Source organism: Lutra lutra, chromosome 9 (genome assembly GCF_902655055.1).
Source record: "Lutra lutra chromosome 9, mLutLut1.2, whole genome shotgun sequence".
Taxonomy (NCBI): Eukaryota; Metazoa; Chordata; class Mammalia; order Carnivora; family Mustelidae; genus Lutra; species Lutra lutra.
Window position 1 is genome coordinate 23,339,173 of NC_062286.1, and position 14,357 is coordinate 23,353,529.

The 14,357-nt window shown below is 49.0% G+C and overlaps 1 protein-coding gene across 1 annotated transcript in view; it reads right to left on the reverse strand.

Moving 5' to 3' along the window:
- Positions 1-14,357, reverse strand: part of ALK (ALK receptor tyrosine kinase) — a 676,514-nt gene that overhangs the window by 113,674 nt on the left and 548,483 nt on the right. Inside the window, exons 6-8 of the mRNA XM_047745310.1 lie at positions 13,718-13,849; positions 6,163-6,294; positions 3,830-3,930 (exon numbers count right to left, since the gene is read on the reverse strand). Coding sequence (XP_047601266.1) covers positions 3,830-3,930; positions 6,163-6,294; positions 13,718-13,849 — 365 coding nt within the window. The remainder of the gene's footprint in view (positions 1-3,829; positions 3,931-6,162; positions 6,295-13,717; positions 13,850-14,357) is intronic.

Here is a 14,357-nt window from a genome sequence, read left to right on the forward strand (position 1 = left end):
GGCGGCATGTCCCTGGGCATGCACATGTTTGTGGGGGCAGGACCGAGGTGGCTGTGGCTCCGGCAAGGTCAGAAAACCAGCAGCTGGGAACTCCCCTGCCCGTGCGTGTCACCACCCATCAAGTGGGTCCCATCCCACTTCCTGGGCCCTTTTCATTCCTGCAGCTCGGAGAAGGAAAGTTGCTTCCGTGCTTTGGAGAGGGAAAGTGAATGAGGGAAGCCTACTTCTTCTCTCCCCAGGCCTTGTTCTGTCCTGAGAACATGGTTTAAAATATTCCAGTCACAGGCAGGCTATTCAAATAAAATAGAATTTCAAACCGCACGGGGCTTGTTGAGACATTCAGGCTTCTGGGCTGTGTGAAAGGCAGGGGGAGGGGTGGAGACAGGCCCCCTCCCGACTCTCCCCGTCCTCTTTATTACCAGCAGCTGCAATGCTAGACACATCCGAGTGTGTCTCCCAGCCCAGACGGACAGAGCAGGTCTGACAGTGAGCGAACACACGAAAGCCACCGCAAGACTCCCCTCCCCCGTGGCAACTTTAATTATTTCAACTGGAGCTCAGCAAAATAAAAATAAAAATAAAGGCAAAAATAAAAATAAAAATAAAACCTATATATTGTAAGTGGCTCTCCAGTTTCCCGCAGAGAATAGCTTGGGGGAGGCAAAAAAAAAAGATACAACCCTCTCTTTTGTAGCTGGGCTAGGCAGTGGTTTTTAAATATTCATGCCTCGTATGCAATTGTGTGGCGGGAGGGAGGAGAAGGCGGTGCCTGCACAGGCTGGGCCAGGGAGACGCGCAGGGCCAGGGGTGGTGACTGCGGGCATCGGGGGCAGGAGGCTAGAGCCAGCAGCCTTCTGGAATATCTGGGAAGCCGACTGGCACAGAGGAATGTCCTGGCTACGTCTCCATGACTGATCAGTGGGCATCTGACCTGCCTCCCAGTGTGCTACTCTCCCTGCCCCTTCTGTCTCTCTCTCTGTCCCCCACCCTGTCATTTCTCACCACTTCTGACTCATCTCTCCAAAAGGCAAGTTACATCACAGGTAGTGGAGGAAAACTGTCTGCACAGACTCAGAATGAATTTCGGTTACAATTGGCAGGCGCATCTCTGGCCAATTATTTCCGAGTGTCAGTGTGCTTCCAGATCGCTGGCGGGGGGTGGGGGGAGGAGGAGGTTCGGAAAATATAGATTCCCAGGCCCCGCTCTGGGGTGTCCTCGGGGAGGCTTGGGGTAAGACCTAGGAATCCGCAATGATTGCATTTTCTAAGTGCTGGTGACCGGAGAAACAGAGGCCTACCTAGTCAGGTTATATCTAGATTTTCAAGGAAATGCACAGAAGGTGACAATGTCAGCTCCCTTTCGGGGATCCACTGATGGTTGTCAGGTTTCTTGAGGAAGCGTTTTGAGATATCCTGCAATTATTTCAAGTCCCAAGAGTTGGGAGGACCCAAGGGCTTCCAGGACTGGTCTGCGCTTAGAGGAGATGCTCAGTGCTGGGAGTCAGCCCTGGAGTTTGGCCAGCCTCTTGGCCCCCATGGGCTTAACTCTCATCTGAGACCTTCCCCCATCTCTGCCTCGTGTCCCCTTCCTGGACCCGTCCCCATGGCCAGCAAAGGCCCCTTTCGAGTTAGTGGTGTTTGAAGGCCGCGAGTTAATCCCACACAGTTCACATAGCAATGCACCATCCCCTGTCACTGATGTTCGGCAACCTGGGAGGAGGAAATCAACTTGCCGCCTTCTGCATTTAGGATCTGAGTAAAATAAATGGCAAGGCTTACAAACCTGGAAATCATATTTCTATTTTGGTTTATTTTTCTGATGAAAACATTTCCCCCAACACTGGGGATTTGGGACCCATCAGCACTAGATGAATGGTCTGCAAACCTGAATATGAACTAGCTGTGTGCTAAGAATGGAACGTACTCACTACCTTCCCTTCATTACTCCTGCTGAGCCAAGTTCTGGAAAAGGGCAGGAAATAGCAGAAATAGCCCAGAGCAAATTTGACTAGAGGGAGAATAAAACAGGCCAGTAAAACAAAACACCTGTTTAAGCTATTGATCAACCAAATGTTATCAGGGAAATGATGAAGTATTAGAAAAATAGCATTTTTAACCTTGACATTTCTTACTCTAAAATTAGGCTCATTGTAAATCTACGGAAGAATAAATTTTAAAAAATCAAATGCTTTTAAGGATCTCCCTGAACTCTCAGGAAGGCCAACCACCTCTCCTCATTTAGATTTCCCTCTTCGGAAGCCTTCCCTCCAGGGGGTCTGCTGGGAGGCACAGTCAGCGATGTGATTCCACGTAATGAATCTATTTATTTGTGCCCTGACTTCTTCCAAAAAGGACTTAAGGTGGCTAACAGAGATACATAAAATCTAGTAAGGAAACATTAACTAGAAGAGGGGGAGAAATTGGCCAAACGCTGGCCTAGAAAATCCAGCCAAGAGAAAGGCTGTCACAGACTACACACCGTGAACCCCTATTTGCTTACTAAGAGGGGAACCTCAGATTTAATTTGACCATTCTTCCAATTAAAAAAACAAAACAAATCACCACGGATATGTCTTTCCCATTCTTATTTGTGTTTGCCTGTGGGTTTGTATCTCACAAAAAGCCTGGAGGGCTTGAGTTGAGCTGTGTCGCTGAGCGACAGAAGCCTGTCTCCCCACATCTCCCCGGGGCTTCCGGTGCAGGGGAAGCGAGTCTGGTCAGTTTCACACAGGCCACAGCTTGAAAGGAAACAAATTGCTCAGGGGACACATAGCTATTCCTGAAACAAAGCCAGGGAGGGATTTCTCCTGTGAGTTTCCAGAAAGAGAAGACCGGCCAAATCTAAAGTACGTGTTGGCTTTCTACTCAGTTTAAGATGTTGATGGCGTTGCAAAAGAAGCAGAGGTGTGCAGAGCTCTCGGAGAACTTGGAATCTGGTTTTGGCTCATGTCCTTTCCCTCCTTCCCCATTCTCTTTACCTATGTTTCCTCAGGGTGCCAGGCACTGTTGGCTAACTACTGTCATGAATAGTTTGTGCCATGTGATAAGCCCTGAGTACATATTAACCTATTTAACCCTTTCCTCTGTGGGGAAGGCACTCCTATTGTGCCCACTTTCCATGTGGGAAAACTGAGGCCCTGAAAGGTTATTAACTTCCCAAATAAACTGTACAGCTGATCAGTGGTGGAACATAGCTTGGACTCAGGCAATTGATTCCAGAGTCCATGAGCTTAATCACTGGGCCACGTTTGGGTCTAAGCACATTTCTTGCTCTCTAGAGATGATGACCTTAAGCTAAAAAAAACATGTCAAGCCCCTCAGTCCACACATGAAAGATGTTACAGCTACAGGAACCATTCAGGCCAGTGGCTTTGGAGGTACCATACTGAATGCCACCCATATCTTAGTGAAATTTACGTAGATCAAACTTTTGATGCTCTATAAAATTTGAAATGTATCACAAGAGCTTGATGTTTATGAAAAGGCTTTTGCAGAAGGTCTTTTGTAGATCACTGTTTTGTAGATCACTGTTACCCTCCCATGTTATGCCTTGGAAATACTTTCTGGGTTTGCTTCAATCGAGACCCCACTGCAAAGAGTCCAGTGTGGGTGCGTGTGGGTGTTTAAGGCCAGATTCTCTGCAGATAGGACTTCACCGTGTTGGTGTATGCCCTCTGTGTCAAAGATGACCAAAATGCCATCTTGTTCTCTCCCCAGGAGAATAAGCAGCCCTACTACTCAGGCTACTTTGCTTATGAGTTCGGCTGGAAGTACCCAAGGTTAGGGGTGGGAGGACCAGTCCAAGAATGAGGGGAACATTGAGACTTGCCTCACACGGAGAGTTCTTCATCGGGGCGGGAAACGTCACGCTGGTCACTGTAGCACTTTCATAAGTAGGGCTGTCCATGGTGCTGAGCAACAGGGCATGGCCTGGGGCAGAGAGGAAAAGTGTCAGAAACACACTGTCTTCCTGCACTGAAGTGCCTCAGGGTGCAGGGTTAATGGGCTCTGCATCATTCTTCTCTAGACTTGGAACATCTTTGAGGACACAGCTTTCTGTTGTCCAATGGATAAGGCAGTCTACTTGTCACTGTCAACAAAACTTGGCTCATGCAAAGGTTTCCAAATGCCCTGCAGTATCCCAGCATCATACATCTGGGCTACTGTACCTTTCATCTCCCAGGTCACCAGCTTTAGCCCATAGCCCAGGAGCAGCCTGAAGCACGCTGGACTCTCCCACCCCCACCCCTCCCATTTCTGGCCCTGCCAACCCTTTGCCCTCCACTGGTCTCCACGACTTTCACTCTCTTCCACCAGGTCATCCTGTGCCCCATGACCTGATGAGGAAGTCCTATTGCTTGTGTTTTCTCAATGATCCGTCTGTAAACCTGGGAGAACACAAGCTCCCAACCCCACATGGTAGGGAAGAAGCATCTGGAAACCTTCAGGGACTACAGAGCATTTCGGGTGGTCAGTGCTATGGAAATGGGTGCCATGGTGCTCCTGAAATCTTTATCCCACAAAACCCTACATATGACGTTATTCACTTCTGCTTTTCTCTCTTAGTAAAGTCTGTTTTGGGGTTACTACTAAGTAACAAATTCAAGTGGGCACAGAGCAGAGTATCCAAGACAGGCCAGAAATCCTAGAACGCATGTGGCCCATCCTTGAGGAAGAACCTGTGACTAGGGAGAGAAAGGCCCCCAGCGTTAAAGACACAAGCAGTGTCTTCAAATATCTGAGGGGCTTCTTTGGTGAGAAAGGGAAGAGTAGAGTTCCGAGGAGCTCCAGGAAACAGAAAGTATGATCCATAAGTAGAATTTATAGGGAGGTGAAGCTTATCTCTGAGAAAGGAAGACTGGTCTTTTATTGCAGCCATCAATGGAAGGGATGACTTTAGGAAGTCATGAAGGCCCTGTCCCTAGACGTATGTCACCCACTTGCTATGGGTGCCAAGGGAGGCTACGCAGCTGAGAGTAGAGACATGAAGATCACGTCTTGCTTTGAGCCCCATTTCTGTTATCTTCTCCTCCACAAGGTGCTGAGGTGATGCTGAACGGTGAGGAGGCCGGGAGGGGAAGTAGAAACTCTGGGCTCTCGTCCCTGCTGAAAGTCTCCATGGCTGCAGTAACCCAGTCTTCTTCCTCACGGGCCAAAGCCAGCTTGCTCAGGTGCAGTTAGCTCTGAGGGCCAAGGACAGGACTGCATGGGCTCTGGCATCCCTGGTGGTCACGCCAGACACTGTCCTCTCTCACGCTTTGAGCATCTTCACTATTACTATTATTAATTCTTAAAGGGATCCATAGGGTGTATGATCTTCACTTGGAAAGGGAGGGATTTGGTTCAGGGCTCTAGCTCCACAAAGAGCTGACAAATGCAGGGGAGAGAAGGTGAGAGAGGGCCCTTGGCCCTGACCCCAGCTCCATCCTGCCTAGCCACTGGGTAGAGCCCAAGGCTGGGGACATGGCTGGGTGGTCCGGCCTCTCCAGCAGCCCCAATTTGGGTGCTGTGCTGGCCTCACAGGCCCCGGCCTCATTCCTCCCTCATTCCATGCCCCAGCCATGTCTCCCGGGGCATCAGCTCACCCAGGTGTGGGTGGCCTTCTCTTGAGTGTGTGGAGGCCTTCTCCTTCTGGCAGCCCAGCAGGGGCAGAGGGAGGCTGGGCTCTGGCACTGGGAAGGTGGGAGTTGCCAGCTTGAGCTGGGCCGGGATGGGGGATATGGCTAAGGAGGCTGGGCTCCAGGGAATGCACCAGATGTGGGGCTGGGTTTCCAGGGCATGATCTTGGGTCAATGACACAAGGTCAAGGGTTTTTCTCACCTCTCAGTGAGTTACATACATGCCAGTCACAAAGTAGGTTCTCAACAAACAGTAAATGAATGAATGACTACTATTGTTGCCACTCTTCTCATCTTTTAGCTAATCCTTCATCCAGGTTCTTATTTTAGGGAATCAGAGGTGACATCTACCTTGGCCTAATTTGATCATTCTGAAGCCCGGAAAGTCTAAAGAGGGAATTGTGAGCGAGCACGCCAGGCAAGCTCTGGGAGGCCTCTGGCCTCGCCCTGCAGGGGTGGGGAGGCCCAGCTGTTCTGGGGTAGGGCCCTAAGTCTCTTGTCTTGACAGAGGTGCACCAGGGGGAAGGGAAGAGAGCAGCAGTACCTTGGTGGTTCTGGTCCCGGGCATCCTTCAGGGTTCTGACCTGCCACCGGGGGTTGTGGGGTGACAGTGTGCCCTGGGTCCAGCCACAGAAGCCATCCTCAAAGTTGCAGTAAAAACCAGCAGGGAGTTTACCTGCAGGGAGAGCACAAGGGCACGGTCATTTCTGGGACTGCTGAAAGCAAAAGATGCTAATGTCAACTAACATTAGTCAGGCATGACCCAAGTATCTTCATCAACTACAGCTCCTAGGCCGGACCCTCAATGGCTAACCATACTGATAACAATGAAAAGAAGGCCCGGTCCCTAACATGTAAACGTGATCTTCAGAAAATAAAATAGTAATAATAATAATAATAATAATAGTGCGGTAGCAGGGAAATAACCCAGTTTTATACGTGACAGAGAAGGGCTCAGGAAGGTTAAGCAATCTGACTGAGGTCACACAGCCAGTAAGTAACACAGCTGGGCTTGAACCCAGATCTTCTGCTTCTAAATCTGTGCTCCTTATTCTGATTCACTATGAATGTGCCCCTGGGAGAAGGCACTGGAATACATTTCTGATGGTCGACACAGTGACAAGAATGTGATGGCGGCAGTGGCAGTGTTGGTGGGACTTGGCTGGGTCCCTCAATCACTCCCGTCTGCAGAGAAACATATTGCTCAAACTCTCTACTTGCCCCCCTTTATCTCCCACCTCTCTTCCAGTGACAGGAGCTACCATGAGTGGCTCTGGCCCATGAAATGTGCATGGAAGTGATGTGTGTCGCTTCTGGATTGAGGCTGCAGAGAGCCCCTCATGCAATTCTTCAGTCTTTCTCCCTGCTGAAGAGGCCAAGGGGAGCTCTTGTTCCTAAGACTGCTGCTGTCTGATGACAGGGCCCCTGCCAGCCTGGCGCCCCGAGAGATCCTGTGGAGCCCCCACCGCTTTGATGCACAAATACTGTAAATGTTATGTTAAGCCCCTGAAATTTGGGGCTGGTTTATTACTGCTCTAATCTACCTTACCCTGGCCAACCAATGCCAGCCACAGGGCCCCTTTATATCATCTGTTGGCTCAGCATAAAGGGCCCTGTTACCCTTTTCTCTGCATCAGGCTGACCTTGGGTCCCATTGAAAAGACCACAGTCAGCTTTATGACCATATATTTCCCAAGTGCCTGCAGAAGGAGGAGGGAAGGAGAAGAGGGTCAGAGAGCTCACTTTCTGTGGCTTGCTCAAACAATGGCTGCAGGGAAGGCACTCAGTCCCGAAGAGCTAGTGGGCCATTCTAGGCTATTCCACCAACTGCACCAACAGCCCCAGGCCAGGCTGGGAAGAAGGAGCAGGACTATGTCTCTGAGCAGGAGGAAAGGGGCTCTAGCTGGACCCACCATGCTCTGTGTCCTTCCTCTGTCTCAGCCTTCCCGGCAATGGCAGGCTGACAAAGAGGGCCCTAAACGCTTCCTGGCTGTGATAGCACCTTAGTGAATTATTACTCATTTCCCCCTGATTCTCTGTGCATTTCACACAGAGGCAGAATTATAAATTAAAACCAGCTGTCACTGACTTTGAGCATCTCTTCCCATTTATACCCCCCTGAAGAAATCATTTTCCCCCCAAGCCCTGCATGTTCCTCTGATTAAAAATCCAAAAGCTAAGGAGATCTTTCTGTTTTATTTTTTATGCCCCCTCAAGGGACCCCCACATCCACTTCTTTCGCAAAAACTAACTGGTAGCTGGAAGTGACCTTCCATAAAGCGTCCTTTACAAGTGTGCTTTAAACCAGGGACCATGAAGGAAGATCCTAGCAGGCAATGGCTCCTGGTAGTAGGAGGAGGCAGGGCTGGGTTGAAATATTCACAGCTTACCACTCCCTCCTCCCCCTTTTAGGTGGCAGACACAGAGCAGTTAGCCTCAACAGTCCTGGGATCTGGACACCTGGCTTTAACCCTAACCAGCTGGATTCTACTGTGTGAGTCACCTCTTTTCCTCAGAGCCGTAGCTCCATCGTCTGTACACTGGGGTGATATGAGTGTCTATTTCACAGGGCTGTTGTGAGGGTCAAATAAGGCAGAGAGTGTGGAGTTCTGTAAGCAGACGGAGTTCGTGGACAGAGTGGTGGTGGCATTATTAATCGCCGATCACTCCTGGTGCAGGAGACTCATCAGAGGATGAACTGAAATAGCCAACACCGTCCTGGGGGTGGAGACAGATCCCTCAGCTGTCTTTCTGGAAATGCCCATGGCATTTCTGCCTATCCCTTCCTTCTTGGACAGGAAAGAGGAAAGCCACTGGCATTCTCCACCTTCTGGAAGCCCATTGTTGTGCTGGTTTTCCCTAAGACCTAGGGTGAGCCAGGATTGGGAGCCCCTTTCTTTTTGGCTGCTTGAATAAAGAGAGAGGAGGTAGGTGAACTAGTTGGGTCAACAGACAATTTATGTGACCCCGAAAGCCTTTCAGGATGGGAGGGGGTATAGGAGGAAAGGATTGCTGTCCTTGCCAACATAACCCATTGTGTGCTCAACGAGAAGCCACTTCTAAGGAAGCTGGTGGGGTGGGGGGCTTCCGAACAAAGACCCTTGATGGATTAGGCCAGGTTTGGAACACTACTGCCAGGGCCAATGGCTGAGCACAATGTTGGTGCACAGAGTTGAGTCCAATGGTTTCAACTCATGGCCTTCTCCTCTCATTCACCCCAAGTGCCTACTCAGAGCTCAGTGCGCTGTAAGACTGAAATACTTATTTGGTGAATGAAATGGGTATAGGTTCAGTCATCTAACCCCTTTCTACTCCAAATGTGGTGCAGGGACCAGCCACACCCACCTCCCCATCACAGGTGAAACTGCTAGAAGTGCTGACTCTCAGGCCATGTATCCCCCATCGCCACCTGCTGAGTGAGAATCCACATTTCTAACATTTTCCAGGTGGTTCCTATGCAGTTTAGTGGCCGAGAAACACTGCCCTAATGGAGCCTCTTACTTCATTGGCTGGATGGCCAAATCAGCCTGCGTGGGGGCCAATCAATCCTGTAACATTTGGCAATTATGACACCTGATTCCAGCGTAAGAGAGACAGATTGGGAGAGTCACAAAGATGTGGCCTCAGCAGGAGCAGCAGGAAGCTGCCAAGTGTAAGCTCCAGGCCAAATGACACTACTTCTCTTCCTTCCTGTGTGACAGCTCTGTTAACATTTTTGATAAATATGTGTTATATGTTTCCTTGAAAATATAGAGTCATGGGAAAAAAATGCTAGAAGAAATACATCACCATATTATGGTTATCTCTGAATGTCTGAGAGGATTATGGGTGATAGTTATTTTCTCCTGTGTATTTTTCTAGATTTTCCAAATATTTTACAGCCAACATGTTTTATTTTACAATAAAGAAATAAACTTTAAAAAACTGTTTTTTGGCCTGGCAGGAAGAGCGTCCCCACGAAACAGAGGAGATGAGTGAGTACAGGGAGGGAAGCAAGCTGCCTGGATTACTCAGTGAGTCAATGACCCGTTAGGGGAGGAAATGGGGAGATCCTGACCCTTTTCTGGTGAGTCACATGCCATTGACGCTATGGCTTGATACACAGGGAACCCTGAAGACATCCTTTGGTGGGCTCCTGAATTCTGGGATACCTCACTTGGATCAGCAATGTTTAAGTGGAAGGAGGGAAGGAGGATGGCATGTGGTATGTGGTTTGGAGGATGTGATGTGAATGGACATGTTCATGATGGATGCAGGAAGGCAAAGGCAATGCCACCTGCACTTTAGGTACCCTCTTTGTCCTGGCTTGCAGTGGTGCTCAGGATTGAGTGTGATTATCTGAATAAAGCCATGTGTGGACTTCCTTCTGGAGCAAGTATGGGGAGTTAAGACTGGGAGTTCATGGGATCCAACCTACTTTCCCCTCCAAATTTCAATGATGGCAGCTCTTAGTGGACTACCCTGGCCAGAGATTAGTGACCCTCACTCATGGGGGTTCCTTAGAACTGGACATTACCAACAAGGTTTGGGTGACCACTTTCTCAGAGAAGACATTCTAACAGGTTCCAGACTAGCTGGGAAGGACCAGGTGATGTCAAGACCATTGTCCTAAATGCAACACAAACATCAACACATCAGCGGGCATCATGTTATAGGTTATATTACAGGTGAGGAAATAGGCCCAGAGGGTGGAGAGGATCTGAGCCCCCTTCTCCCCACAGAAGAATGTTGTGGCAGAGCTCTGGACCCTCCTTGACTTTTCCCTTCCTCCCCTTCTTCCTGGGTGGATATGTAGCTAGTGTTGTGCTTGGTACAACCAACCACTGGAAACTCATATAACAAATGAGTCTGGTTCACAGTGGTTCAGACTGGGTCTGAGCTGCTGCTCAGCCACTGGCTAACAGTTTCATGGACTTGAGGTTCCTCATCTCTAAGATGGGTATAATAGTATCACATAGGATTATTCTGAGGACAAAATAAGTTCATACATGACAAGTATTTGGACAGTTCCTGGCACACAGTAAATGTTCAATAAATGTTAGCCATCGTCGTCATCATCATCATCATTGCCGTCATTATCATTTTTTTCTTCCCTATGGGGATGTTTTCTAGAATCAACATCAATCAATGTGATAGGGAAAACTGCAATGATGCCACAGAGAATGGGGCACGCTAAAAAGGAAAAGGATATTTGCTAAGAGTACTGCCAAGATCAGAGGAGAAAAAGATTGAAATAACCCTCCTTCTGAATTGAACTTCTCCTCCTAGCAACTGATTTCTGTAGCAAAGAACTCAGTGGGGGGATCCTCCAGGGTGGAGCTGTCATTCTGAGAGCTGGTCAGAGCAGCTTTTCAAGTGTGGCTGGAAAGGCCTCTGGGCCCTAGGAACTTGCCCTCCATACAGGAGATAGGCTGTCCTCAAGCTTGGAGCTGGCCCTGGAAATCCACTAATGGCGGGCCCAGAAAGGTAAGAAAATGCCCTGAGCCCACAGTAATGGGCTGGATCCCACAGACTCAGTGCTTTAATCATGGTTCTGTTCCTGACATGCTGTGTGACCCTGAACAAATCAATTACCTTCTCTGTGCTTTTGTTTTCCCAATTGTAAATCAGGGTATGGCAGTCCTGACCTGTGCCCAAGCTGGGAAGTGGGTATCAAAGTGGGTTTTCCCTTTAAAAAGGGAAAAACAAAATCACACAGCTTAGATGCACTGCTGGAAATTCTTTAGGGACCAATAACTAGAGAGACACACACAGACCCCTGCCCAGGGCAACGTGGGTGGGCTGGCTTCCTTTTGATTCACATGCATAGTTGAGAGCTTTGTGAGAAAGGCCAGGACCAGTGTGGGATAAACAAAGGGCTTACCTGCAAGTCTTGACTAAAGTTTTATCTAAACAGCCACAATTCCATCATGACCAGAAAACTTCATTAGGAAGTTTTATATGAAAAGGAAGTTTTCAAGTTGAAAAATGGATTTTCCTTATTGCTTCATTTAAAAGAAAATAAATAAATCCTTGACTCCCCCCAAGGGAAAAAATCTGTCTTCCAGATGATGTGAGGGATACCATTAATTTTTAAAGTCATTTTGCAGGCCACAGTGTCTTAGGGCCAGTGTATCTGGGAGGCTAGGCATTTGCTCCTGTGTCTGGGCCCCATCGTACCCCAGGCATGCACCCGCTCCCTAGTGCGACTCTGCGGTCTTCCTCCCTGTGACTGTGCTGGATTTTCAGCACTCTGAAGACGGGGCCTGTGTTATTCATCTCTGCTGTAGGCTCTAGTACATTTTCTAGCTCATAATGTATGGGTTTTCTAAGTATTTGTGGTTCCCCTGGTACACGTGTGTATACTCCGAGCCAGGCCACTGCTAAGAACACCGGATTCAGGTGGAGTGCGCACTAGCCTGGGAGTCTAACTGTCCCCAGCTGACCTCAGCAATTGGTTTTTGTCTATGGGGACCAAATTTCCCAACTCATTTAGTCATGTTAAATCAACAAATAGTTAGTGACCCCCATGCCGTGCCAGGAGATACTGGTATGGGGGAGGGTACCAGGTTCAGTTTGCCCACAGAGAGGGAGACAGACGTGGAAACCACCTCTGTGAAATGGAAGGGGTGCATACCCGCTAGCCTGGCACAAATAAGGACATCGCAATGAGTGTTGACAGGGTTGCAGAGAAATTAGAGGCATTATACGTTACTGGTGGAAGGTCAGATGGCCTAAGTATTTTGGAAAACAGCCTAGAAGTTTTTAAAAGTGTTAAATGCAGAGCTGACCCAGCAATTTAATCCTAGGTAGATACCCAAGAGAAATGAAAGTATCTATCTATCCAAAAATGTGTACCTGGGTGTTCAAAGCGCATAATTCGTAATAGCCAGAAAGTAGAACCAATGCAAATGGACATCAGCTGACGAACAGATGAGTAGCCGTACACAGAAACAGTATTTGGCAGTAAAAAGGAAGGAAGTTTTACACAGGACAAACAGGGATGGGCCTTGAAAACATGACGCCCAGTGAAAGAAGTTAACCACAAAAGAATACAAACCGAGTGATTCTGCTTAAATGAAATGCCCCAAATAGGCAAATCTATAGAAACAGAAAGTAGATTAGGGGTTGCTTAGGGCTAGGTGAGATTGGAGGGAAACGAGGAAAGATGGCTCGGGGTTACCTTTGAAGTGATAAAAATGTTCTAAAATTAGATTGTGGTGATGGTGGCCAGACTAAGAAACACTGAAGTGTGTACTTTAAATGGGTGAGTTGAATGGTATATGAATTATAGTTCTAAAAACTGCTAGCAGAAAAATAATGGATGTATGGGGGGATGCATGGATGCAGCACATGGAGGGGAGCAGAGGAAGAAGAAACGACTGTCTGTATTGGGGAGATGTTTGTGGAAATGATCAGAAGAGCCTTCCCAGAAGGATTGACTCTGGAGAGGAGTCTTTTTTTTTTTAAGGTTTTATTTTTTTATTTCTTAGAGAGAGAGGGAATGAGTGGTGGAGGGATGGGGCAGAGGGAGAGGGAGAAGCAGGCTCCTTGCTGAGTCGGGGAGCCCAATACGGGACTCGATCCCAGGACCCTGAGATCCTGACCTGAGCCGAAGGCAGATGCTTAACCCACTGAGCAACCCAGGCGCCCTAGAGGTGAGTCTTGGAAGAGCAGATGTGACCAGAGAAGGAAAGGGCCTTCTGGGCCAGGGGTACTGCACAAGCAAAGCCACGGAGAAGCGGTCTGACCCTGGCGCTGGGGCACATGGAAGCCTGGGTGGATGGGAGGGCCAGGTGGGCGGTGGAAGAGAAAGACTGAAGAGGGAGGGGAGTGTGGGTATAGAGGGCTTCTAATGTCATGTTCCTGAGTCAGGCTTTATGGTGCACATCTCCTCTATGCCACGAGGATGCTGCCAGCATAATTTACAAGATCTTATTTGGGTCATAACTCAGCTCTGTCTCTTGAAGACTATGTAGCTTTTGGAAGTCACCACTGAGAGGACGCGCGTGGCACAGAACGTGAGGAAAGGTGTCCAAGCTCATGTGCCTGGGGTGATGGGGGCAAGGGGCTGTAGGCGTGGGCTGGGCTGGGGCGGTGGGGCACCCCCATCTACTCACTGCACAGCTGGCCCTCATCTTCTCCCTGGGCGCAGTCCTGGTGGAAGTCGCAGGCCTGCCCGAGCTGGAGGACAGTCCCATTCCAGCAGGTGAAGGAGCTCTGCAAGGCCATCTTGGAGCCCGGGGATGTTCCTGGAGAGCACACAGAGACACAGGCTCTTGGTTAGTTTGGATGGCCCTGTGGGAAGGCTCTGGGACAGCTTTACTCAGCCCTGTTGCATCCTACTGGGATGCCCACATCTCAATCCGGTTACATGCAGGGCCAACACCAGGAGGCTGAGAGGATGTTAAAGCCTTTACACCCCATCCCCTAGCCCCCTGGGGGTCCTCACTTTCTAGTGATGGTGACTAGCAGAGTGGCCTTAGGTTTGGTCCACGTTCCTTCAACACTCTGGGGTCCTCAACCCCTGGCTTCAGTGTGCCAGGTGGAGAGCCTGTGGGTCAAGTCTCATTTGCACACAGACAGCTCTACCTGCAAGGTCAGATTTGTTGTGTATCTGACCCAGTGTATCTCCCATATGTTCTTGACCCCAGGTTCACCACTGGAATAATGCTAGAAACATGCAGCACTTTCTAGTGTTGGACCAGCTGAGTGAGGCTGACCCTATCCCTTCTCTGTCCAGACCTCTCTTTCCCCATC